A 27,954-nucleotide genomic window follows, 5' to 3' on the forward strand; every position below is an offset into this window, starting at 1 on the left:
TCTTTCCAGGGAGAATTGATACCGAAATATCATTATGTTGTCATCCTCATGCAAGACAAAAAAGCAGCAACAACCAACCTTTACCAGAAAAAGGTTGAAAATCGGTTTTAACTATTGCAAACAAAAGTTAAAACCTCGAAACACATATGCTTTTATGCTAAACCAAACGATTCAACATATTGGATTGGATGTTGTGGATTATCCCTACCCAATAAATTCATCGTGCATCCATTGGAGGAAAATCCGAATGTTGCATTGGATGCGGATATAAAATTTAAAATTCGTAATTAATTGGATTGGATGCGGATGAGGTAAAAAGCGGTCCATACAGACCGATGCTCACCCCTGTGGCATCATGTTTTTGAACGGAGGCCCAGTTGCAAGAAGCCCAGATTAAAAATTGTATTGCTTGTATCAAGGCGAGGATGAAACACAAGAAGCTGTTATTTTTTCTCTAAACTTCATTCATGGATTCAACTCCAAAGCATCCCATTTTCTGCTTGAAACGGCCGTGGGACAAAAACAACCACCAGAACCCGAAATCCCCTTGCAATTTAGAGACCCCTTGGCTCTTTAAATCAATACATAATGTCGGATTATTTGCTTTTAATTTCTTGGATTCAGCTTTGAAAACCCTAGATTCTCCAAACAAACAATTAAACCCTAATCAACCTCTTATTGATGTTGGAATGAAATGGAAGAGTCCTAAACCAACGAACAAGAAATTGTCTCCAGCAGAGCAAGGGGAAGCAGAAAATAGAGCCCTAGCTTTGGCTTTATCAAGTGGGAAATATGCTACAGTGATGGAATTTTATTCACCGAAGTGTAGACTTTGCAATTCTTTGCTTGACTTTGTCATGGAAATTGAGTCAAGGAATTCTGATTGGCTTAATATTGTAATGGCGGATGCAGAGAATGAGAAATGGCTTCCTGAGGTAAGACAGGCAATTTTTTTTTATCCCCTGCTAGTTATGAAATCATTTTATTTATTTTTCGAAATTTGAACTGTATAGAGTTTCTAGTCAGATGAAGAAGATTAAATTGGGGAAAAAAGTGAAGAAGATTAAACAATGAAGTGATAGTTAAAGGAATTTAGATTACTAGCATTGTAGGAAAGACAATATCCGCAGCTCCTTAGGAGCTCCGGCCTTAGGGAATTTGGCTTTTGCATGAATGGACTTGACAGAATGGGATTATATGCAGCAATGTTCATATATAATAGTTACAGCTTGTACATATTTATAATGAAGAAACATAAAACCAATGTCTAAGGGCAGAGTTCTTAAATAAGGCGGGCTGCTTCCGCGAGGCAAGGTGCATCCTGAAGGTGTAGCCTCAAATAAAGGAGCAATACTTGATTCTGTAATATAGTAGCCATCTAAGAAAGATGTTGAGGGAACTGATCTAAACTTCTTTTAGTAGTTTGAGATGTTAGAAACTGACAAGTGTTGAAATTGAATTAGACCCTATGCCTTATTATGTTCTGGGTAGAAAAGATTAACTTATGTAATAGATTATGATGCGTGAGTCTTGAGGCGCCAATCTACCACTGTTTCCTCAAAATGGTAGCTTCAATGCACATCTAAGTTTTGTTTGGTTGCTATTGAACGAAGAATGTCAAGTATACTAACTGATGCATATACAGTACGAAAAGTAGTAAATCCACTGAATCAGAGTGCACCCCCTACTGTGTTGATACTTGATAGGACAAAAAGAAGGCAGTGAGGTAAACAAGTTTGGATAAGAAGCTATGAGCAGGCCAGTTAGGTACTCATGATGCAAAAGAAGCTTAAATTGGCATGTTGGAGTAGGATTCCCTGATTGAATCGGAACTTGTCGGAAGAGTTTGAAAGTATTATCTGTAGGAGCAATATTTTTTGGAACACCTATTAACTACAGTACTAGGCTTTCTGGTTAAAAGTTGTGTCCCCCATTTCTTCTAGTCCAGAGTAAACTGTAATCATCTAAGGTTGAAGATGTTATTAAGGGAGTTGTTTAATTTATGCATCTACCACTGCTTGTCCCTGAAGTACAATAATCTTAGGGACAGTATGCTTTCAATCGAACTGCTTATTCTTCTAATAGAGAACAGTTATCTGTGTGCCTTATGCCTTTATCTAATTATTTGGCTGTGTATTCATACGTAATAGTCAGATACACAAGTTCCAAACTCAAACATTTTATACACAAGTCAAGCACTCTATACACATTTACCAGAAATTAGCACAGGAAGAGAAAAGAATGCTATGATATCCTTATTTTTCTTGCAGCTCCTCCACTATGACGTCAGATACGTTCCTTGCTTTGTGCTTTTGGATAAAGACGGGAGAGCACTAGCAAAGACGGGTGTTCCAACCAGTCGAATGCACGTAGTAGCAGGTCTTTCTTATCTAATCAAAATGAAGCAACCTCAGAAAAAACAAACCAGGCACTGAACTTTTGAACATCGATCCGTCAAACATGTATATCTTATCCTCCTCTGCCTTGTTAATTGTTTGTTAGAAAGAAAACTTGCTTGGTGAACTTTACCGTGTATATTCCACTAAGCCATAGATTTTTAATTGTTTGCTAAAAACTCTTATTTTCTCTCCCTTTTATTAAAGACTAAATAGTAGAAAAGAAGAAAAGGGAAAAGGAAAAGAATTTGAGCACTGAAAAAGTTCTCACTTTGGATCTCTTTTTTGGGCAAAGATAAGGGTTTGTCTCCCACAAAACATAATTATTATAGTGCCATTTGGAATTCAGGATTTCATATTTACCATCTTTACTAGAAGTTGTTTGCAGTCCAAAAAAATTCTTTTACAAAAGGCTGATTTTTAGATCAGAATAAAGGAAACATTTGACATATGCAAATTATGAGTTTTCTTTTTATATAAGAAGATCCTGAGACAGGATAGCTTGGATTAGTCATAGGAGTAGCATTTTTCTTTACTGTGAATAGTTGATTAGCACAGTAAAGTAAAAAACTGATTTTTGTGGGTTTATTGGCTGACCCGACGAAAAGCCGTCAGCTATCTCTCTCAGTCACATGGTTTCTCTGTAATTTGAAATGAGAGAGAGAATGTCGACTGAGAAAATAGATTCAAAATATTGGACACTATTGATCAATGCAAGCTTTGCTTTAATTTCTTATTGTTCTACTTTTCTCTACCTTTGTTCTTCTTGTTTCACTGATGACAAGTTTGAGAGTACCAGAAAGAAATAGAGATATACTATCTCCTCTGGTTGATTTTGATTTTATTAAATACAGTCTTCTGTTACATTGGCAAAGACGGAAATGGAAGATCAAAATGGTAATAACGGGTCTGACTTGAATCGTTTTTGATAGTCTGCTGCAGTCCTCCGAATATGTGTGTCAAATTCATTGTTGTTCAGGATTTTGATTCTCGTGGAAGATTAAACCGTTGGTCTAGCACAACAACACGGTTAGAGTTGGATATTGAACTTCATGGGCACAGCCAGTTCAGTATCTTAAATGTGAAACAATTAGCTAGGAGTAGGATGGAATTATTAACTGCAAAGTTCAGGACAGGACAAGCACATTATTGGTACTTGCTAGGGTCCCAGAAAAGATGACGAGAATTTATTGATGGTTAACGTCTACAGTTTGGTATTTCAAAAACAAAAAATTCAAATGAATCCGTCCGTTAAATAGTCAGATGTTTTTGCCTTTCTTTGTAAACTAACGGTTATCAGTGGTTGGAGTAATATTCAATTCACTCAGACATTTCATTCATAACATTGTCTGCTGAAACGCATGTTGCTCATCATTGAAAACAGTTTAAATTTATGGGTCTGGTCGTTTGCTCAATGATCACGACCTTGAGGTAGGTGAGACTTGAGCTTCAACGCTTCTGGTCTTTTTATAAGTAAGATCTAGAGCAAATAAAAGAAATGAGATGAAAAACTAACAGATACAAAAAGATGCTTTTTAAAAACTCATCTTACCAGTTACCACCATGACCGGCAGATTGGTTGGCAGATTAAAAAGTATTCTTATTCTATACTGATTCGAGACTGGTATGGCAAATCATTCATGACCTGAAGAGCAATATTTTGACATAACCCTTTCGAACAACATGCTGTACTATCACCACCATATTCTAATAAAATCTACCGGTGGGTATTCCCTGCTTCTTGGTAGTTGTGACTTTTCTTTTGCTGCCGTGATTTATTTATGTGGCCACTAATATGGACAATAATCTTCTTTTCTACTACGTAAGAAAAACGAAAAGAGATCATTAGTTCACTTTGAATGAGGTGATTATGATGATGATGGTGTGGTCTGTCAAATGATCCCAGAACTTACAACACCCATACAAGATCAAATATGGTGTGGATCATCAAAAACCCCAACTCTTTTCCAAAGGAAAGACATGATCATAAGATACAAGCAAGCATTCTGAAACCAAAACTACCAAAACAGAATAGAAGAGACAAAAAAAGAACATTTCACATGCAAGTTACAGACGATAAGGATAGAGAAAGTTAAAACTAAAAGGTCAAGAACTGAAAGCTGCATGTGGGTTTTGATGAGAATGATAATTTATTGGGGATTCCTTCATTACTTCCTCAGAGACATCTAATGTAACTGGAACTGGAACAGAATGATCAGGAGATGATGAAATGTTGGGTGAAGATGGTTGTGGTGGTGGTGGTTGTCTTTGTGGTTGAGGATGACTAATTCTTCCGTCAATACAAGAAGAACATTTTGCCTCAACCCAACTTTCAAAATCATATTGTCCAATTCCTCTAACTCTTCTGCCTGAACACAGTCTTCCAATCATGCCAGCCACAAATCCTAATACTGTAATCACAGTTACAACTGCTATCACTGTACCAATTGATCCATGATTTGAATGACTTGTATTAATATTATTATTATAAACTTGTTGTGATAAACCCAATTGCGGTGGTTGTTGTTGCATCTGCTGCTGCTGTTGTTGCATCTGCTGCTGCTGTTGCATCTGTTGCTGCTGTTGTTGTTGCTGTTGTTGTTGCTCTACTGACATTTTACTATAATTGAAGATTCAGAATTTTCTACTTGTTCTGTTTTTAAGTTTTTGTTGATGAAAAGAGTCCGAAACTATGGTTGGCTGGTTGCTTTCGATTTTAGCTTAGAATTGATGAAAAGAGTTCATAGTAACAAAAATTGTGATATGGGTTTCGTGAAATTGGGTGAAAAAGGTTTGATTAGTAGCTGAAATCTCTATGGTTTTGCTTCTTTTGAACACTCTGTGAAGAGAACTTCTTCTCTGTAAAGAAGGAACAGAAACAGTTGGATGAGGATTCTTGAAGTGTAAAAAGTATGGGAGAGACTATACAAGTGGAACAAACCCTAGAGAAAATAAAAGCAGAGAGAAGTAGCAGTAGCAGTGACCACTGATGATAAAATAGAGTGAAGGTGAGAAAGTACAATAATAATACTATATCATTGCAAAATTCGTTTCACTGCAAAAGAAACCCCTTCAAGTTTATTTTCAGCGAATTCTTTTTCTTTTTCTTTCTCTTTTGCTAAAAAGTCTATAATTAAATAAATCAGCGGCTGACTAGCTAGTGTGAAAAATAAAAATAAAAAAATTACTCTACACGTGGACTGAGATTTACTGCGTTGCATTTTACTGTTATATGACACATGACACAGTCTGCTCAATTGGATCGAAAAGGCTAGTCTTTCCCCACACCCTTTCCCCCGTTACTTGTCAAGCAGATATTGGTGTGATGTCACACAAAAAAAAAAACCTGTCAACTCCAATCCAAGGGATCAACGGCTAAGATCGCTGCCACCTAATGGGGAAAAGGATGTGGGAAGAAAATGGGGAAGTGTAGCAGCTTCGCAATTGGATACAAAAACGGAAAATGACACACTGATCGAAATTTTTTCTGGAGAATTCTCCCGACACACACAGCCCCAAGAGCCTACACCCGAAAATATAAAAGGTGTGGCTTTGGGTTCCAGTAGTTTATGTGTGGCGGGGAGATTTTCTGGAAAAATTCTTTCGGACATAAATCATTTCCATACGAAAACAACCTACAAAATATCAGCCAATAAATAAATAAAACGATAAGACGGTAAGTAAAAAGCTCAATTGCAAGAAATGCATATAAGTACCGCATGATTAGCAAACTAATCATCACCCTAAAGATAAAGCGAGAGTGTTGTATTTTCATTGCACAATTTGCTTTGTAAATAAACAGACGTAGGATATCCATCCAAAGTTTAGCTAACTAAATGGTTTACCAAAACAAAGGGCTAGGTTAACCAAGAGAGTATCCCGGTCAAAATCCCAATTCCCAAGTGATACAGTGATGGATTTTATTTTTCAAAATTAAATCCTATATTATCTGCAATTATCGATCAAAGTTTTCATATTCCGTATCAGGAAAGAGATTATCACAATTCTTCTCTCGGTTTCTACAACCACTCTCTCCACGAAAATATGACGTTTAAGCACTAATTCAATATAGGACTCCCCCTGCTCTGCAAGAAAAAAGAATAATAAATGAGACAGCCTTTACCAGAGAAAGGTCGACAAGATCTTAGCTATTACGTTCCAATGTAAAAAGCTAAAACCGAAACTCATATGTATATTAAATACACAACTTATGAAACATAAATTGATAGTATAATCGTGACTTTAACACATGAATTTGATCAATATCTACTTATGATTATTCGATAAAGCAATCCAATATGTTAGTTCCGAAACATGTTATATCACAAGGCCACAAAATCATAATCAATGGATCTTTCATCTTCTAGAAGAGATTTTTCGGAGTCTGAATCATTTATTGTGAACACGTGGCTTAACTTAATCTCATCTTGAGAATATTCAGACATATTTTCAGAAGAGCAAGTAAAACTTGTAGAAGAAGCCCTTTTTAAATATTTGTTAAAATCAAATCCAAAGAGTGATTCACCAAACTCTTGTAATACGTTAATTGAGTCTTTAGGTCTTCCTTTACCCTTATACTGACTCATATCTTATAAGTTGGATCGCACCAAACACACATTGTTAGATCTTTTCGTGTTTGCCCCCTCTAATACCAATTGAAATGATGAGGGAACCAAGTACACCACAATATTTTCGATATCCACCTAAAAGTACGATACCTTGCGTGATCTAAAAGTCAAGTACCTTGCGTGATCTAATATAGACAAAGACCATCAAGAAGATACAAAACCACGGTATATAGTTTTAATTCGAAACCGAACCTAACTATAGGGATCAACCCAAGTGTTGCATTAACGTACACGTGCAATTACTTTAATTATAACTTAAACAATTATAATACGGAAAGTAAAGTAAAACCACACAACAAGATTTTGTTAACGAGGAAACCGCAAATGCAGAAAAACCCCGATACCTAGTCTAGTTTTGAATACTATCATAATTAAGTCGATATACAAAAACACTACCAATTTTGTATAGTTGAGACCAAGTAAGCTACCCCTAGTTACTTAGTTTCCTCAGTATCCCTGCGCCTACAACCAATTTGGCCAACGCACATGAACCCTAAAATAAAGTTCACTATCTTAAGTTGCTTCAGCCGCTATGAAGACTTCAAGCACCCAACTTCTTTGAATCATCTTCCAAACAGTAAATGACTAATCTGTTTGGTAACCAATCTATCAATCTCAAGAAGTAATCAGATATTATGTTGAATACGACAAAGGCTCTTATGTTCAAATCAATAAACTCATTTGTCAGTTTTAGATCAATCAAGATCTAGATTACTGAAATAATCAAATTTAGATTTACAAATTATCAGATTTGGATAATGAATAATACCACCAAATGATAGTTTGTCGATCTACTACGACTAGTTAATCAGTCGTCTATCAAAGATAAAAAAGATTTAGTCGGATCCCAAATGATCAAGTTTGTGCATGAAAAAAATCACAAAGATACAAAACCAATAAGAAATCTTTGTGTCTTCAAATCTTCAATATCTACGTCTGTACCTACACAACCAAACTTGATTCCAACTTATGATCGATCACGTACATAATATAATCTGTTAACAATGAATGATCATAAGTCAACGTTAGATATACAGACAGATCTGAACTACCGCTAATCCCTTGATCTAGTTTGAGTGGCCTTATGTTAAAAGAGAAGGCTCTCACGAATAATCAAAATAGGTACAATCAAGAGTTAACAACCATTAGTCAATCAAATCAATAATCAAAAACTAAATTAACAATGCAAATTCTAGTTTCCCACCAACGGTACAAGTACATGCTTCTTGATCCCAAAGAAGTCTTTAAACTAGCGGACGTAAGAGATTTTTCTAAATTAGGTTACTCTCCTCTCCAAGATGACATTACAAGTAATACTATTAGTCAGCTACAAAAATGACTATAAATGAAGTGTCTGCCTCATGATAAGTTTGTAAGAAGAACAAACTTCACTATCTGTATACCAAGGTAGTTTGGACACCAATGAATTTCTATAACCGAAAATATTATCAAGATATGAAATAAGCACCTAGATTCGATTTTGTCTAATTCCAACCAATATCCAACTATATTACCAAAGTAACTCTTGGATTTCAACTCAATATTATCTAGCATACAAGATATTTAACTATTATATCTTCCAGAGATATGTTTTGCTTGCTGGAAAAACAAAAAATATATATGTTCGAAAATCTTAACAAAAAGATTCTCAAACATTTCAGTTTGAGATCTCACCTTGAGTATCAAGGAATATCTTTGAACAACAAAATATAAGATTTATACACATGTTCAAATTTCTCACTATGTCGACATCTTGAACGTTCTTATTTTGAAAACCCAATATCCAAAATCACACAAACCCTAAAGTATATGTGATAATAGAAATTAGTTTTGCATATCTGGATCACTTCTTCCATAACTCCCAATGTAGGTAGGGATCGGTTCTACTTTGATTCTCATATAGGTAAGATATGTACTACCTTGACTCCCAATATAGGTAAGGATAGGTACTACATTGATGTTAGAGCATAGCTCGGTCGACCTCGCATGCGTTTCTATCTCAAGCATGTTTGTTAATGTTAGTGATCAAAACTATGAGTCTTGATTTCTAGCCTACATAGCTAAGTCTCGGACTAGGATAGAAAAGTGTAGTTGAGCTCAAAGACTTCATGGAGATTCATCATACAACGACGAAAATCTATACATGGAACCGTGGAACTTCATCAACAAAAAGGTATGTGAAGACTTGAACTTATCTATCACTCCAAAGTCTATCTATTCTATCTCCTACTTCTTATGCGACAAAAAGTCGTATGCTATATAGACTAGATCATACACATTTGATATTTCTAGCTGAGCATTCATTGCTTATCTTTTTATCGAAATCATGTGTTGGTAAAGCGTTTCGCTTTGATCAAGTTTATCTTCACCTAGTGACGAAAGTCATGAAAAGTTTCAATCACTTTGAGAATTGCTCTGACGTGAATCGGTCTGTGAATAACGGCTACATAGCGTCCTCCGAGAATGTCTCAATGATTGAAATCAGAGTTTAGATTACATAACCATGTCTTCCTTGAAACGAAGTTTTCGAACTTTGTTGATCAAGAGAAATCAGGAGGATTGTGGAATTGGCTTGCCAAGTCCGCGAACCCAGTCCGCGAACTGTCGGAAGTTCTCGACTGAGAATTTCTGCTGGATTTCCCAAAACTCGTTTGTGTGCTAAGTCCGCGAACTCAGTCCGCGAACCCAGTCCGCGAACTGGCGGAAGTTCTCTTTCCGATAATTTCTGCTGAGTTTGGAAAACCCAACCGGTTTATTTAAGTCCGCAAACTTGTTTGTGAACTTAAGAGGTTATGATTTAAAGATGTCCTCTGAACATGAAACTTAAATTACTAAGGAATGCTTTATGCAAACCGTGGCTATAAAGTTCATGAACCGATTCAAATCGAACCGAATCATCTTTGTTTCAATTGTGTCTTGTGTAGTTACATAAGATCTCATAGAAATTGAAAAACTCTTTAACTAGTTCATTTGAGTCACTTGAACTAGTTATGGTGAAGAAGAACAAGGTTAATATGAAGTGCTCATATGGTTAACCTTTTGGGTTACTTGTTGAAACAACATACACGTACACGTTTGGGCATGGTTTTCGCAAACCTAGTAAACGTATACCCAAGTGTGTGTGACAAGCTAAGTTTCCGATCTAACGGTTGAGAAATATTAGCTTGAATCTAAATCAGGTTTTCATCTAACGGTGAATATGGATTGCTTTGTAACTAAGGCAAAACCCTGATCTGAAGGCTATATAAAGGAGACATCTAGCATTGTGCAAAACTAATCCCCACACGTCCGTGTGATACTAGTGCGCTCGCTAGAGTCGATTCTCCTTTAACCTTTGGTTTTCTTCTCTAAAACCAGGTTAACGACTTAAAGACTTCATTGGGATTGTGAAGCCAGACCGATACTACTTTTATCGTAGTTGTGTGATCTAATCTTGCATCTTCAATCATACGAGTACAATTGATTGATTGGCTTGAGATCGTGAGAGTTCTCCGATAGGCAAGATAAAGAAGTCACAAACATCTTTGTCTCACTGTTTGTGATTCCTCGACAAACCGCTTGTGTAATCAGGAAGGATTGTAGAGAGGTGATTGATTAATCTAGGCTGTTCTTCAGGAATATAAGACCGGATTATCAATTGGTTCCTGTTCACCTAGATTTCATATCTTAAGACGGAAAAAAACCTAGGGTTTATCTGTGGGAGACAGATTTATCCTTTGATAGACTTTTTTATGTGAGACAGATTTGTTTATTATCAAGTCTGCGATTTTGGGTTGCAGCAACTCTTGGTTGTGGGTGAGATCATCTAAAGGAATCAAGTTCGTTGTATCCTGCTAGGATCAGAGGCGTAGGAGTACAACAGTACCTTGATCGGTGGGAGCTTGATTGGGGTTCAACTATAGTCCAGTCCGAAGTTAGCTTGGAGTAGGCTAGTGTCTGTAGCGGCCTAATACAATGTGTATTCAATCTGGACTAGGTCCCGAGGTTTTTCTGCATTTGCGGTTTCCTCGTTAACAAAATTTCTGGTGTGTCTGTGTTATTTCTTTTCCGCATTATATTTTATATAATTGTAATAATACAGGTTGTGCGTTCGTGATCATCAATTGGAAATCCAACCTTTGATTGTTGGTTGGTATTGATTGATCCTTGGACATTGGTCTTTGGTACCGTCCAAGTATTCCTTGTGTTTGATTAGGACTCGCTGATTTCTAATAGCTTGAGTAAGATCAAAAACAAGAGAGAGATATTAACTCCTTGAGATACTTTTATCTAGATTGAGTCTGACTATCTAGTTGATTCTCTAGCAAAGTATTTCGAAGTTAGTCCATACAAATTGCTAAGCGAAATATTGGGTGGTGTTGTTAGACCCCCGCTTTTTCAATTGGTATCAGAGCAGGCAAACACGTTTAAGACCTAACAAGTATGTGTTTGTAGCGATATGACTCTATGGATAAGAGTACTATCTCTGACAACGCAACATCAGTATAAGACTACTCAGATAAGTTTCAAAAAATATGAAACCACTGAGGAAAACTCCTTCTCGTCTCCTTTAACCGAATCTAATTCCAACTGGAGGAAATCTCTTGATGAACAGTTGGATGATCTCTCGAATGATAGTGATTCTGAAGAAGGACAGAGTCTTGATGAGGAAGTTTCTCAATACATCAAGTTGTTTAATCGTGAATTGAAGGAAACAAGAACAACTGCTTGCTTGAGAAAGTATATGAGTCCCATCTGTTAAGAAAACTGAAAGTTGAAAAAACTCATCAAAGGTTATGATGGTGGATAGAAACTGTTACAATCTACCGTTAAATATCATGAAGAAGAGGTTCGCTCAAAAAAATCTGAATGCGATAATCTTCTTCGTAACCTATGTATATTAAAAGAGAGGCTTACCGAAAGTAAAGCAAGATGTGAATCTCAACAGAAGTGTTTCAATAACAAAGAACGCGGTCTTCTTATCAGAGAAAATTCCTTGGAAACCAAACTCACTGCTTCTCTTAATAAGGTAAAATCACTGGAAGAGAATCTAAATAGGTTCGGTTTTAGCTCTACAAAACTGTCTTCTATGCCGGGATCCTGTAAAGAACATCATGATAAACGTGGTCTGGGATATAAAGGAATAAACGCTCCTAACAGTGGTAAGACTAAGTTTGTTAAAGCTGTTAATATTTCTCCATGCGAAGAACCTGTGTCAGCTTGCAAAAACAAGGATTCTACTTCTTCTAAATCTACTCAAAAGAGAACTACTGATCGTAGGTCCTTCAACTGCTATTACTTCGGAAACAAAGAACACTCTGAGCAAAGGTGTCGCCTTCGGATAAGGAATGAAAAACTTCACAACATTCTTACTTGGATGTCTAAAGAAGTTGTTAAACCTATATCACAGAATGGAATCAATCATGTCCGGGCTCAAGGGACATACTGTGATAGGGGTTTTCCTAATTATGTATTCAAACCGAAGGATGCCCACAATGGTGGAAGGAAGAACAACAAAAGTGTGACAGATGATGTAAATCAGTTTGGAAGGAGAAAAAGGAACATGAGAAAGAAAAACGAGTCAAGTTCCCCTAATTTTTTCAAAAAGGACTGTGAATCCAAGACTTCCAATTCAGACTTCTTACATGTCAACAATCGAGTGTCTGATCTGAAGATTCACATAAATAGACTGAGACGGAATATCAAGAAAACATGGAATGCTGTTAACCCAGGTACTTCTAAATATTCTCTTGATAATGCTTCTTCAACTAAACCAGGTAGTTTTTTAAATACCGATGAAAAGGAAAAAGAAGAAGTGAATAATGATGAACAAGATGCTCATCTTATTACAACCTGACATGTTCATGTTGAATATCTTTTTAATTTTTCTTGTTAAAAAGGGATGCTCATGGTTCTTAGGATTTTTATCTTGAGAAAGCTGTCAGGACTGTACTGCATTCAATGTTACATTATTCCGTTTTCTCCTCAACATCTCTTTATTTTTGGGATTCTTTTGTCTATCTTAGGCCCGATTCTCTAGTTCACGCACCAACCCTTACGAACGTCTTCTTTCCTAGGGTTTGATGGAATTACTTATATTTATAATGTGTTCCAGTGGTGCAAAAAGATTTTTTAAAAGTCTTTTTGGTGCACAATGGAGGGAAGCAACAAGGTTGAATATGTTGAGCTATGTCCTATTGATATCTCATGCTTTCATGCTCAAGATCATGAAAACGAAGACAAACTACCAGTTCAGATCTCTTCACAACTGGTAGGAAATCTTCTTGGGGACTTTATGGTCGTTCGCGAACAACTTGGTATCGCAACTCGAAATCCAGACTACCTAAAAGACGAACTAAGGAAGGCAACTGAGGAACTCGTTCTTGTTCAATCCCTGGTTGCAGAAAGGATTTAGTTTTTCGTCTAATCTTGGTTCTAGTTGTTTGCCTAGTATGTCTTCTTTTTGTATTAGTTGGAAGAATAACTAGTGCTTTGAATAACGATGATTGTGACTACACATAACTATTTTTGTTTTCATCTTCTTATGATTATTTTTTAGGTTTATTGGTATTAAATTCTAAAAATATTTGGAGGATGATGTTATTGCGGTATTGATCTTTATGATTTTGTGATATTGTAATTTGTTTATGGGATATGTATTGTTTGCGTCCGTGAACTTGAAGGTCCCATATGCGGTCAAAAGTAAAGTCGTTCATGAATTAGTATTCGTATTAATGAAAGGACGAATGGACTTTTGACAAATACAAAAGTTATGCCTATGCATTCATTATTTGATGGGAAATAGAATGAAATCTTTTGTTTGACAAGGATAAAGTCTATTATATCGTTATCATGGAAAATAGAATAGATCCTTGTATGTTATCCACGGTATTGATCTTCATTGATCCATTTTGTTATGTATTACCATGAATGCTCCATTGTGTGTCTTATGTTTAGCACGATACAACTAAGTCGATCTTTCTTATTGGCTTGTTGGTTGTTCCATAAGATGCTATATGTCGAGCATTATGAACTAAATTAATCATCTTGGTTGGTTATTTAGTTATTTGCTCCTAAAGTCTTCTTTTGTCGAGCAAAACCTTTGACAATTAAATTGATTACTTTTGTGATTAGTTTGGTTGTTTGTATTCCAATTAGATTAATTATAAGTTCTCTTATAATTAATCTAGTTGAGTTTTCATATATTCCACAATTTCTTGTGTTGAGTATATGAACGGCTATACAAATCATGTTCTATTGGTTAATGTAGTCGTATATTCCGTAAGGTTTTCCTTATGTTGAGTATGTGAACGATTAAGTTAGTCATCTCCATATGATTACCTTAGTCGTAGCTCCGTAAGTTTAGTTATGTTGAGCACCTTCAATTAAATTGATCACTTTTATGGTTTGATTTAGTTGCGTATTCCAATTGAATTAATCATGGGTTTACTTGTGATTAATTTGGTTGAGTTTTGGATATATAAAATCATTTCTATGGTTTTTGGTGTCCAATTTAAAAATCCTTCTTTTCTTTCGAAATTAAGGTCGCTCTTGTTGTTCTTTCGGGAATGACATCAAATGGGGCAGAGTTCTTTTGAACTTGTGCTTAATGGTAATATCTTGCGGGGTGTGCGGCTATGAAATTTTTATAGGGGTTATCTTGTATCTTAAAACTCCTTGATGAATGCATTTAGCTTTGGCTTTATGATTGCATCTAAATTAAGTTGGTATGTATTTTTCTTTTAGTCTATGAAATGTCTCTTGTGGAAATTTCATTATGAACCCGTTCTTGTACCTTTGACAATTTTATTGACAAAAAGGGGGAGAAATAATGTAGTTCACACTACAAATACATATGGTTTTCGGATCATTGTGTAAGGGGGAGTGGTTCCATGATCGAGATGGAGTATTGACTAAGGGGGAGTGATACATATCACCGTAGTATTATTGTTAAAGTCGTGATGCAGTTGGACGAAGATTTCAGGGAACGTTGAAGATTAGACTATGGAATAAGTGCCACTAAAGTTTATCTTTTTTTGTATTCCATATGTATTAATAGTTTTGTTACTAAAATTGACAAAGGGGAAGATTGTTAGAGCATAGCTCGGTCGACCTCGCATGCGTTGCTATCTCAAGCATGTTTGTCAATGTTAGTGATCAAAACCTATGAGTCTTGATTTCTAGCCTACATAGCTAAGTCTCGGACTAGGATAAAAAAGTATAGTTGAGCTCAAGGACTTCATGGCGATTCATCATACAACGACGAATATCTATACAAGGAACCATGGAACTTCATCAACAAAAAGGTATGTGGAGACTTGAACTTATCTATCACTCAAAAGTCTATCTATTCTATCTCTTACTTCTTATGAGACAAAAAGTCGTATGCTATATAGACTAGATCATACACATTTGATATTCCGATCAGAGCATTCATTGCTTATCTTTTTCTCGAAATCGTGTGTTGGTAAAGCGTTTCGCTTTGATCAAGTTTTTCTTCACCTAGTGACAAAAGTCATGAAAAGTTTCAATCACTTTGAGAATTGCTCTGACGTGAATCGGTCTGTGAATAACGGCTACATAGCATCCTCTGAGAATGTCTCAATGATTGAAATGAGAGTTTAGATTACATAACCATGTATTCCTTGAACCGAAGTTTTAGAACTTTGTTGATCAAGAGAAATCGGGAGGATTGTGGAATTGGCTTGCCAAGTCCGCGAACTGTCGGAAGTTCTCGACCGAGAATTTCTGCTGGATTTTCCAAAACTCGTTTGTGTGCTAAGTCCGAGAACTCAGTCCGCGAACTCAGTCCGCGAACTGGCGGAAGTTCTCTTTCCGAGAATTTCTGCTGAGTTTGGAAAACTCAACCGGTTTACTTAAGTCCGCGAACTTGTTTGTGAACTTAAAAGGTTATGATCTAAAGATGTGCTCTGAACATGAAACTTAAATTACTAAGGAATGCTTTATGAAAACCGTGGCTATAAATTCATGAGACGATTCAAATCAAATCGAATCATCTTTGTTTCAATTGTTTCTTGTGTAGTTACATAAGATATCATAGCAATTGAACAACTCTTTAACTAGTTCATTTGAGTCACTTGACTAGTTATGGTGAAGAAGAACAAGGTTAATATGAAATGCTCATATGGTTAACCTTTTGGGTTACTTGTTGAACCAACATACACGTACACGTTTGGGCATGATTTTCGCAAACCCAGTAAACGTATACCCAAATGTGTGTGACAAGCTAAGTTTTCGATCTAACGGTTGAGAAATATTAGCTTGAATCTAAATCAGGTTTTCATCTAACGGTGAATATGGATTGCTTTGTAACTAAGGCGAAACCCTGATTTGAAGACTATATAAAGGAGACATCTAGCATTGTGCAAAACTAATCCCCACACGTCAGTGTGATACTAGTGCGCTCGCTAGAGTCGATTCTCCTTTAACCTTTGGTTTTCTTCTCTAAAACCAGATTAACGACTTAAAGACTTCATTGGGATTGTGAAGCCAGATCGATACTACTTTTATCGTAGTTGTGTGATCTGATCTTGCATCTTCTATCGTATGAGTACAATCGATTGATTGGCTTGAGGTCGTGAGAGTTCTCCGATAGGCAAGATAAAGAAGTCACAAACATCTTCGTCTCACTGTTTGTGATTCCTCGACAAACCTCCTGTGTAGTCATGAAGGATTGTAGAGAGGTGATTGATTAATCTAGGATGTTCTTCGGGAATATAAGATCGGATTATCAATTGGTTCTTGTTCACCTTGATTTCATATCTTTAGACGGAACAAAACCTAGGGTTTATCTGTGGGAGACAGATTTATCCTTTGATAGACTTTTCTGTGTGAGACAGATTTGTTTATTATCAAGTCTGCGATTTTGGGTTGCAACAACTCTTGGTTGTGGGTGAGATCAGCTAAGGGAATCAAGTGCGCAGTATCCTGCTGGGATCAGAGGCGTAGGAGTACAACTGTACCTTGGATCGGTGGGGGACTGATTGGGGTTCAACTATAGTCCAGTCCGAAGTTAGCTTGGAGTAGGCTATTGTATGTAGCGGCTTAATACAGTGTGTATTCAATCTGGACTAGGTACCGAGGTTTTTCTGCATTTGCGGTTTCCTCGTTAACAAAATTTCTGGTGTCTGTGTTATTTCTTTTCCGCATTATATTTTATATAATTGAAATAATACAGGTTGTGCGTTCGTGATTATCAATTGGAAATCCAACCTTTGGTTGTTGATTGATATTGATTGATCCTTGGACATTGGTCTTTGGTACCATCCAAGTATTCCTTGTGTTTGATTAGGACTCGCTGATTTCTATTAGCTTGAGTAATATCAAAAACAAGAGAGAGATATTAACTCCTTGAGATACTTTTATCTATATTGAGTCTGACTGTCTAGTTGATTCTCTAACAAAGTATTTCGGAGTTAGTCCATACAGATTGATAAGCGAAATATTTGGTGGTGTTTTTAGACCCCCACTTTTTCAATTGATTCCTAAAATAAGTAGGGATCGGTCTTGCCTTATATCTTCAACTGAAGTTGGACCACTATTCCTATTGATTTTATTTAAATTATGTAGCAAATTCGTAAGTCTACTTCCTTAAACTCATGCAACCAAACATAATTTTCTATCCATGAAATCAACCCTAAGTTCATTACACAATCTAGTAAACAAGTTACGAAGATTATGTCTATGTCGCAATTACAAAGTACAAAAGATAAGCATTATACTTCCTAATTCAATATACCAAGATTGCAAAAAAACTTGTATATTCTTCTTTGACACTTTTATCATATTAAGATGATCAAGTCTCTAATACTATAGTTTCATACATATAACTTCGCATGTTATTTTTTTAATCTAAATGACTTGAAAGTAATGCAATATAAATAAAAAAAAAGTCAAGTCTTGTATTAATCAAGTAGAATGATAATGTCTTCGTTGATGTCGATACGTCTTCAGATTCGTCAAGTCTTCAGAGTGATACTTGTATGTCTCAACATTTCTAAACTTCCTAGTCTAACCTATGACGAAGTTGACTCTAGTAATCTAATCAAACGACTTTGGATGAAGACACGTGGAAACCACCAGCAGAATCAAAGATCAATTTTGGAACATTAGTTGAGTATCTAATGTAGAGTCAGATGGCGAGAAGGCGTTTTCCGGAGGGCAGAGTGATAGTAACAGGTCTAGCGAGCAGTGGATAATACACGTCATAACAAAAAAAATGTCAGCGAAGTTGGACCTCGTCGCAAGAAAAGTTACTAGAGAATATCTCCCAAGGGGTGGCGAGGGTTTTAGCGAGCAAGATGAGCTGTGATCTACCAGCGAGATTTCAGATATATAAGGAAAATGTAAACAGTGTAATGGAGTTGAGTTTTTTTTAGCTAGGGTTCTTAGCTGAAGAAAAGCATTAAGAGAGAGAATATCGTTGTATTCCATTTGAGCATTTGTAACCTTCTTCAAAACGTACCGAAATCCTCCCATCAACGTAAGTTTTAACTTCGAACCACATAAATCGTTTCGTGTTCTTATTTCTTAGCTAAAGTACTTGCAAGTCTGTTATTTATTTTTTACCATTACCTTGATAACTATTTTAAGTGTACTGTGGGTTTTATCACATCTATAGATATAGAAATGATATGCTTTCGACTTGGGATGATGCCTGCTACTCAAATTAGGAATTTAATGTTAGTGGTGATGTGGGTAAGTGTTTTAGTTTGTAATGCATATACAAAGGTTTTTTATTAATGCAAAATTAGCCAAGCATAATAGTATGATGAGTTTAAACATAATGTTCTTGCATATTAGGGGTGATCAACGGGTAAAATTTATGGATTTGGTGCTTCCCACATCCGGTCCATTTAAATGGCGGATGCCTTATTTTCATCCGCATCTGGTCCATCACCCGTGTGCCTAGCACCCGTTTGGTGGACGGATGGATGGGTTGCGATGCGGGTGGATCCACAGACTATTTGTGTTAAAAATCATGTTTAACTTATATGAGAGTGAAAAAATTAAAAATATTATTTAGCTAATGATTTGTAACATCTTTAAATCATGTTTAGATAAATATCCTTACATGTATAACTAAACCCTCTCCGCTTCTCTACTAAAAATGTGTAAAAACTAATTTTTTTGTGTGTAGGAAATACCAATAGATCCTAGAAATAATATATTAGAGAGAGTTTGGTCCAGTTGACTGAGTCAACTGTACGTTTGGTCCATTTTGAAAATATATATTACAGTTTGGTCCTAGGGTGATGTCATGGATGATGTAATTGCCATCTTGTAGTTGCAGAAATACCCTTTCAAATCCATATATATAGGAATTTCTTAGCACAAAAGAAATCATTTTCTTTTTATTTTTCTCTCTCCTAATTTCAGATCTAGTTTCTCTTTGTTCTTGTTTTTCTTTTTCTTTTGTTTTGCTGCTGGTGTTTGAATATGATGAAGATGATTGTGTTGAAGATGAAGAAGACGATGAAGATGATGAACGATGAAGATTTATATTTTTTTTCTATTTTGTTGTTGTTGTTGAAAATTGTGGAGACGATGAATACGACGACGAGAATTTGTGATGAAGATTTTGGATGTTTTTTCGTCTATGTTGTTGCAGCCGATGATGGAGACGATAAAGATGATGAAGATGAGTTGCTGCTGATGATGAAGAAGATGAAGATGACGAAGTTCATTTCTAGAATGAACTCTGTTTTATGATGAAGATTTTGATGTTTTTTCGTCTTTGTTATTGCTGCTAATGATGGAGACAATGAAGATGATGAAGATGAGTTGTTGCTGCTGATGAAGAAGATGAAGATGACGAAGTTCGTTTCTGGAATGAACTCTGGTTTGTGATGAAGATTTTGATGTTTTTCCGTCTTTGTTTGTTGCTGCTACTGATGGAGACGATGAAGCTGAGTTGCTGCTGATGAAGAAGATGAAGATGACGAAGTTCATTTGTGGAATGAACTCTGGTTTGTGATGAAGATTTTGATGTTTTTTCGTGTCTGTTATTGCTGCTGATGACAGAGACAATGAAGATGAGTTGCTGCTGCTGATGAAGAAGATGACGAAGTTCATTTCTGGAATGAACTCTGGTTTGTGACGAAATTCACTTCTGGAATGAACTCGTGTTGAATTACTAGGTGTTCATTTGAAGGAATGAACTCCGGAGTTCATAGACAAAATGAACTCCGCACAAAAAATAACTAGGAAATTTAGTTTGGTTTTATCAGGAGTTCATTTGAAGGAATGAACTCCGGAGTTCATCAGACAGAATGAACTGCTACAAAAAATAAGTAGGAAATTTAGTTTGGTTTTATTAGGTGTTCATCAGACAGAATGAACTCTGGAGTTTATCAGACAGAATGAACTGCTACAAAAAAAATAAGTAGGAAATTTAGTTTGGTTCTATTAGGTGTTCATTTGAAGGAATGAACTCCGGAGTTCATCAGACAGAATGAACTGCTACAAAAAATACAGTAAAACTTCGATTAATTAATCGCCTTGGGACCGGAAAAAATAATTATTTTAGCGAAGTTATTAATTTATCGAGTTAAAATTTAGCTTATACAAGCCTAGTTGGGACCGAAGAATTTTATTATTTTAGCGAAGTAGTTAATTTATCGAAGTTCTATTGTAAGTAGGAATCGACACGGAAGGGTACTTTTGGTCCATTTAATATTTTAAATAATTATAGACCAAATGGAAATGGTGAATTCTGAAAAGACCAAACTGACTTGAGACCACCTAAAAAATGACCAAACGATATTTTCCGAATTTTTGTAAATGAATAAATACGAAGGTTGGGTCGGATTGGACCATCCATGCTCACAGCATATTTTGGATTATTTGAAAAGCCCACTTCTCAAAACGCATCAACATTTCATTAGAGAATGATTAACCTTGAATCGGAAGACATACTACTGATAAGTGTTTATTTGGTTACATAGGCTCCGTGGTGGGGGTTAGGGAGTATCTTCGTGCTGTCGTTAACCAAGAAGAAACAAGTACCAAATTTAGCTGTTCAACAACAGCTTTTATCAGAAAATGTAGAGATTTGCCAAAGATTGCACTGATGACCAAGTAACGGTTTAGATTCAAATTGATGTTACGTAAGGACCGTTTTCGAGTTCTGACATTGTCCCCATGAAGTGTCAATACAGACAGAATCTATTTTTTTTTTTTTTTTGAAAGAGAGAGAATCTATTACGTATTGCACCATCTTGCTCAGAAGAAATATCCCTATCCCAGGCATTTCCAATCAGTAGTTTTTTACTTAAAAGCCTAATTGGAACTCGGTAATAATAATTCTAGATTTCATGGGATCTAGAGAGGGAAAGAATTCCAACATCCGCAAAGAAAACGCCCCATAGAGACTTTGTGAACTCCTACAATCACCTCTCTAATGGAGGTGTGTTGTATAGGCGCTCAGGGTCATGGTAACTTAAGTTCAAATTTATGAACACACAAGTACAAACGTTTTTAGTATTATTCAAACATCCACATCCATACAAAGACGCATTTTCCTTTTACTTAGTAAAACAGCAACAGCTACCCATTTGACAATACTAATTAACAGACCCACATTTTGCTCTGATTTCTCCATTTTCACCAGTCAGTATGCCAACGAAACCTAGTTTCACCATAGACTCTGCAAAGTCGTCATAAAATCGGAAGCGATCCGTGCTATACTGATTTACCATAGAGGCCGTTATTGGGTCCTTGATAAGTGCTTGATCAGACTCGAGAAGCCCGGAATTGTTCATGAGATTTGAGTAATACATGTGATCAAATCTGTTGTACGTAACAGTATCTAGAGGAGCAAGTTTATTGGTGCGTTGTGTTTCTCCTTCTGGACACATACTTTGTAAATTTGGAAGTAACGAGGAATGGACAGTCGGGTCTGGCTTACCAGTGCCCTTGAAGTTGAAGAGTCGGCTTCTAAAGGTGAAGCATTGTGCAAATCCAATGGTGTGCGCACCTGAGAAAATTCAAGAAAGGAAGGAAATAATGAGCAGAAAGTAATGTGAATATGTAGATTCCTATCTTTAGATTTTGATGCAGTATAAGCAAAGTGTTGTGCTAATGATGATTATTGGCGTGTAAAGAGTTAGACCTGATAGAACGACAACATCCTTCAAGTCAAGACCCTTGGAGGTGAATTTGGCAGTGATGTTTGCTAAAGGTTCGAATGGTGAGGGTAACTGCTCGTTAGCTGATTTTTGGCTTGCGGTTATTCCGTCTCTTCTTCCTAATGGTACATGCCAATAAGGTCCTCCCACCTGAAAGTAAAGGTCATTGAGAATACCAAAATGTCAAGACACAGACGAAAATGTGAAACTATTAAGAACAATAATAGTTAGAAATAGTCTTCTTGAAGAAAACACTCGAGTCATGTGAATAAAGCTTTCATAGGTGCAAGAAAAACTTTCTTTTCATTTTGCTATCTTTTTTATGAATGAAGTATCTAGTATTTAGTAGCTGAAGTACATTTTAGTGAAATGGTCTATGCAAGTGCTAAAATATCAACGCAGAAGGAAGACAGTCATCTTACAAGAGGAATAGCTTCACTTGCTGCAAGTGCTAAAATATCAACGCAGGAGACAGTTAACGGGCATTCTCGTTCTACATCAGCCTTTATACTGTCTATGAGTTCATATCCTCTAACTGAATTTTTGTTGGGGAGGGCATTCTTTTCCCCCTTAAATGTGTTTGTATCATCAAGAAGTATCGATGCATCACATCCCTGTAACAACAATACAAATGAAAGAAAAAAAAATCAGATGTTTAAGTTATAAGCTAACTCATAATTAGCATGAACATGTAAAAGATTTTTTATAATCATATAGGCGAATGAATGTTTACATCAACTAAACAGTCGTGAAAGTGCAGCCGAAGAAGTGACGCTGCTATCCGGGTTTCTTTCCTAACAGCCTGCCAGACATTGTACCTAACTATGTTCCGCAGATGAGGACATGTATCATCATAATAATCGTAATAGAGTTCAGGGTACTGAAGTTCAGAATACACAAAAAGAGGATTCATAAACAGGACGAAACAGATTAAGGAAGTACTGAAATGCACTGGAAGTTTGTAGCCCATAGTTTCTTAACTTTAGAAGGTTTCTTCTTATTAGTATTATGATGGGGATGGATTTGAGCTTATGAGCTTGTGGTGATTTATATGCACGAGCACGAGAGAGCAAGTGGCTTCACTAGTGTGCTTAGGGAGTGGCAAGGCGCTATAAATAATAAGTAATATTATTATGACTAGTGGGTTGCTGTGCAACTCAAGTTAGTGACAGAGATTCAATGAACATGTGCTTAACTCGGGCTCAATTCTGCATCTAAGGCATCTAGATTGATTCCAATTCTAGGTTTTGTTGCCATTTTAATCTTGGTGGAGTATCTTTTTTGCTGGGTACGTAATATACAAGAATACAAAATGTAGGTGCAGAATTAATGGAAGATGATAAAATTGGCTGGGATCTACCTAGGAAAATAAAAAATACTTGGGTGGAAGAGGATTAGAAACAATCCGTCCATGTTTTATTTGTTTGTGTATTTAATACTCAAAAGACAATCTGAAAATGACTCGAGCAACACTTTCATAGTCAACACCATATTAAGGAAAGACAACTCGACGTTCTCTGCAAACAGATATGCATATATTCCTCGATAACTAATGGTAAAATTAGTGGCACTCAGTTTACACAGATCAATTATTCTTAAGAAGGTGCAGCCAGTGAGTTGAAACTAAATACCATAATAATTTTTGTTTATTCTTGTGTAGGTCCAAGAAAGTGCATAATAACGCAATAATAAAACAAAACAAACATGATGTATTTTTTCTCCAGAAACCAGTAACATAAAGGTGTTAGGATTAGAAATTGTTATTGTTGTTCCACTTACCTAAAATTTCTTTGTGAACTTCCTCCCACTACTGAATTTTCTCTCTACTAAATTGCTTCATTCTTCTCCGTGATTTCTCTTTCGAGTGAAGATCCTCCTCCTGATATGTCATGAAGAAGCATAAGGATTTAGGATTGAAATACATTAATACAGAAAAGTAATTCGACTTACCAACACTCGACAAAGTGCAAATCCTCGTAATCTTGAAGTTAGGATACAGATGCATATAATTTGACTCTTGGATTGTAGCACCTGATTATATAATGATGTGGCTGTTACACTAAGACCGGATCCAACACCTTATTCTTTTATGTTTGGTACTTGTAGAAGCTGCCCCTTGTTATCTAACCAATTCTTCTAGTTGATGAATCCATCGTCCGGGACTCAACATTTAGCTCTTCCACTCTCAGCCCCATTGTACTCCACTACAAAAATAAAATCTACCCCTTCCTTCCACTTACTTGTTCGAACAACAAAAATAACTCAGCAACACCAAATATCCAGAAATCAACAAAGGATGAGAAATGACATTTCATCAAACAATTTGTGAGCTTCGTTGATATACACCCATTTGAAACACAAATGTAAAAAACTCCTAAATTTTTTACGACTTGGGTTTGGGTATGTCAGATCTTCACCTTCTAAGATAATCTTTAAATCGCTACCACTTACCAGCCTTAATTAATGAGCAAACGGGAACCTGGGGAAGTTTGGTTCATTCAGCGCCATTTCATGTATATTCGCATAAAGAAAGGATTGATCACGAGGTCCATCAAAAACCCGAGTTTTTAAAAATAATGGCCCATGCAGGTCTCGAACCTGCGACCTTCGCGTTATTAGCACGACGCTCTAACCAACTGAGCTAATGGGCCAATTGCGACAGTAAGACGGACGAATTCCAATAATGCGGTGTAGACGTCGTCGCTTACTTGTTTGCACCTGACATGACTTGTATTACGTTTTGTTTCGTCATTTTTCTTTTCTTTTCATGTTTTCTTATTTCAAAATCGAGCTGCCAAGGATATATACCACAGACTAGCACTAATAGCTTAATGCCTCTAGGCACTCGGGTCTCTTTAGCGACTCTTTAGTGAATTTAAGTCCGTTTACTTAAATATGTCGTGTAAGTTTTTTTTTTTTTTTTTTATGGAAAAGATCATATATTAAAGCTATCAAATGTAATACAATAAATTTACAAAATCATTTTTATCAAACGAATTAGAATCTATGTTAGATTTGTGAACTCGTTGGTTTAGGCTTTCTGACATGTGTTGTAGCTTTTTAATTCTTATCTCCTTAGCGATGTAATCATCTGCATTGTTGTTCTTTCTCTTTATAAATTTCACTTTAGTTTGAGGTAACTCGTCCAAAATTATTCTTATTTCCTGCAAGGTATTTTCTGCCGACCACGGAGATTCTGAATTAACCCTGTTTAAGTTGTCTGCCAAAGCTTTGCAGTCAGTTGCAATGACCACACTTGATAAGATATTATCCTTTAACCACGGCAAGGCTTTTGCTTCTGCATGAAAAGCTGACGCAGCCCACTCCGAACCCGCCGAAAGGTGCATGAAGGTCTCTTCATCAGCAGAGTACAGGATGAAAGCATATCCCATCGAAGAATATTCTTTCTTGTAAGAAGCATCAATGAAGATTATCCAGTCTGAATTTAGGTTGGACCAAGAATTATTGATTGATATTTTATTTTGATTCTCCTTATTGCTTTGTAGGGTATTCGACGGGGAGGAATTTAAGAAATTATTTATTTTTCCTAGTAAACTGACTGGGTCTGGGTGGATTTTCTCAAAAACAACCGAACATCTGTATTTCCAAATGAACCAAAGTGTGGTGGATATTTTTACCTGAAAATGGATCAGATCAGCTTCCGTAATCCACCATTTAACCCAATCAATAGCAGAGCTGGGAGAGTATCTAATGATTATATTATGTAGAGATAGACCAAACCAAACTGCTCTTGCAAAAAAGGCACTCGCAGAAAAGATGAACCTCTGTTTCTTGCACTTGATTGTTACATAAATGGCAAATCGGGTCAATTTTCGTATTGTGAGCACCTAATCTCGCCGACGTTGGAAGGACTTTTTGCACTATTTTCCGGATGAAAAGCCTAATTCTAGGGATGGCTTGAATTTTCCAGATCTTGCTCCATGGGAAATCTAGGTTATCATTATTGTCGAGATCCTGATTGGCTAGAAAGGTATAAACATTTTTGTCCGAGAATTTTCCTGATTGATGGTGTCTCCATTTAATAATGTCTTGCTCATGGTTCCTGGGATTTAAGGCTTGGATTTTTTCCTTGTCCTCTGGGTAGAAGAACTGGTTTACCTTTTCTTAATCCCATCTATTCTGATCCGTAATTAGATCTTGAACTCTTGTTGGTGCCTGTTTCTGATTGTTGGAGATTTTTTGGATTATCTCTGTGTTAGGATCCATCTGTCTTCCCATATTTTCACCGAAGCTCTGTTTTTGACTTGCCAAATAAAATTACCTTTTATTAACTCTAACCCTTTTTGAATGCTGGTCCAAATCCACGAGAAATTCGAAGTTCTGGATTTTTCGAGGGGGTGGGAATTTGAGAAATATATTGCTTTTAACAATTTGGCCCATAATTGGTCTTGTTCAGTGACCAGTCTGCTTGCAAGTTTGGTAAGAAGGGCTAAGTTAAATTGATGGGGGTTTTTAATTCCTAAGCCACCTGGGAAATGGGTTTGCATATACTTTTCCAAGCCCTTATAAATCCTCCTTGTCTTTTTTGCCCATTTTTTTCCACCAGAAGTTTCTCTGAATACGGTCAAGCTGATCAAGAGTTGTTATTGGCAGGGCGAGGACTTGCATTTGATATATCGGGTATGATTGAAGGATATATTTTATCAATACAGTCCTCGTTGCTCGGGATAACAGTTTCGATTTCCAACCTTGTAACGTAGAGTAACAACGTTGTAGCAGCGGTTCAAAGTTGGCTTTTCGGTTTTTGTCGAAGAATAGCGGTGTACCCAGGTACCTATCATTTTTGGTCATCAACGGGACTTTTAAAATTCTTGCAATTATTTTTCCATGTCTTGGGTGTATTTTTGGGCTGAAATAGACACTGGATTTTTGTAGGTTCACCATTTGACCCATGATGTTCCCAAATAAATGTAATATTTCCAAAAGGCTTTTTGCTTCCCCCAGGTCTGCTTTTCTGAATAAAAAACAGTCGTCCGCAAAAAAGAGGTGAGAGATATTTGGAACATCTTTGTTTATCTAAAACCCAGAGTCTTCTATTGCCTTTTCGAGGAGTCTAGAGAGAATTTCCATGCAAACTAGGAAGAGATAAGGTGATAAAGGGTCCCCCTGTCTAAAACCCCTAGAGGTATTAAAAGATGGCCTCGGGGATCCATTTGGAATGATTGAAAATGAGGTTGTTGAAATACATTGTAGAACGAGCTTTGTCCAGAATTCCGAAAAGCCAAGAGCTAATAGGACTTTCTCTATAAAGTTCCATTCGACCCTATCAAAAGGTTTTGATAGATCTAGTTTTAACGCTAGGAAACCCTTTTTTTTCTTGGAGGTTTTCATCGAATGGATAAGTTCATGAGCAATAATGATGTTGTCTGTGATTTGCCGACCAGGGAGGAAAGCCGATTGATTAGGGGAGATTATTTTACCGAGAAGGGGTTTTAGTCTATTAGATAATATCTTTGAGATGATTTTATAAATGGTATTACTCAGGATAATAGGTCTGAAATCCCTCGGGGTTTGTGGTGTGTATATTTTTGGGATGAGGATCATGAAAGAATGATTGAGATCTTTGTCGAGAGTGGCTGAGCGAAAGAACTCTTGGGCAGTGTCGACGATATCATTTCCAAGAATGTCCCAGTTAGCTTTAAAGAAACCTTCCTGGAAGCCATCCGGACCCGGGGCTCCCCATTGATTCATATTGGAAAGGGTGAGCCAAATTTCTTCTTCAGTAGGAATTACAGACAAGGAGCATTTTCTTCGATACTAATGCAAGGATTTATGATGGTA

General features: G+C 36.4%; 3 protein-coding genes and 1 non-coding gene across 4 annotated transcripts; 1 reads left to right on the plus strand and 3 right to left on the minus strand.

Annotated features, from left to right (window-relative positions):
- The first annotated feature begins 426 nt into the window (after nucleotides 1–426).
- Nucleotides 427–2,758, plus strand: LOC113357612. Its single transcript, XM_026601055.1, has 2 exons — nucleotides 427–935; nucleotides 2,271–2,758. The coding sequence occupies exons 1-2, from the start codon at nucleotides 468–470 to the stop codon at nucleotides 2,433–2,435; spliced, it is 633 nt and encodes a 210-aa protein (XP_026456840.1). The 5' UTR covers nucleotides 427–467; the 3' UTR covers nucleotides 2,436–2,758.
- A 1,260-nt stretch (nucleotides 2,759–4,018) lies between these two features.
- Nucleotides 4,019–5,468, minus strand: LOC113357613 (POU domain, class 3, transcription factor 2-like). Its single transcript, XM_026601056.1, has one exon. It carries the CDS (start codon nucleotides 5,010–5,012, stop codon nucleotides 4,503–4,505), a length of 510 nt encoding a protein of 169 aa, XP_026456841.1. The 5' UTR covers nucleotides 5,013–5,468; the 3' UTR covers nucleotides 4,019–4,502.
- A 16,007-nt stretch (nucleotides 5,469–21,475) lies between these two features.
- Nucleotides 21,476–23,240, minus strand: LOC113361700 (peroxidase 10-like). The gene is made up of 4 exons (XM_026604854.1): nucleotides 22,886–23,240; nucleotides 22,575–22,766; nucleotides 22,137–22,302; nucleotides 21,476–22,001 (listed from the first exon to the last, which is right to left on the minus strand). The coding sequence occupies exons 1-4, from the start codon at nucleotides 23,120–23,122 to the stop codon at nucleotides 21,589–21,591; spliced, it is 1,008 nt and encodes a 335-aa protein (XP_026460639.1). The 5' UTR covers nucleotides 23,123–23,240; the 3' UTR covers nucleotides 21,476–21,588.
- Nucleotides 23,241–24,729: 1,489 nt separating this feature from the next.
- Nucleotides 24,730–24,803, minus strand: TRNAI-AAU. The gene has a single exon. It is a non-coding gene; the product is annotated as a tRNA-Ile (tRNA).
- Nucleotides 24,804–27,954: the final 3,151 nt, after the last annotated feature.

This window comes from Papaver somniferum, chromosome 3 (genome assembly GCF_003573695.1).
Source record: "Papaver somniferum cultivar HN1 chromosome 3, ASM357369v1, whole genome shotgun sequence".
Taxonomy (NCBI): domain Eukaryota; kingdom Viridiplantae; phylum Streptophyta; class Magnoliopsida; order Ranunculales; family Papaveraceae; genus Papaver; species Papaver somniferum.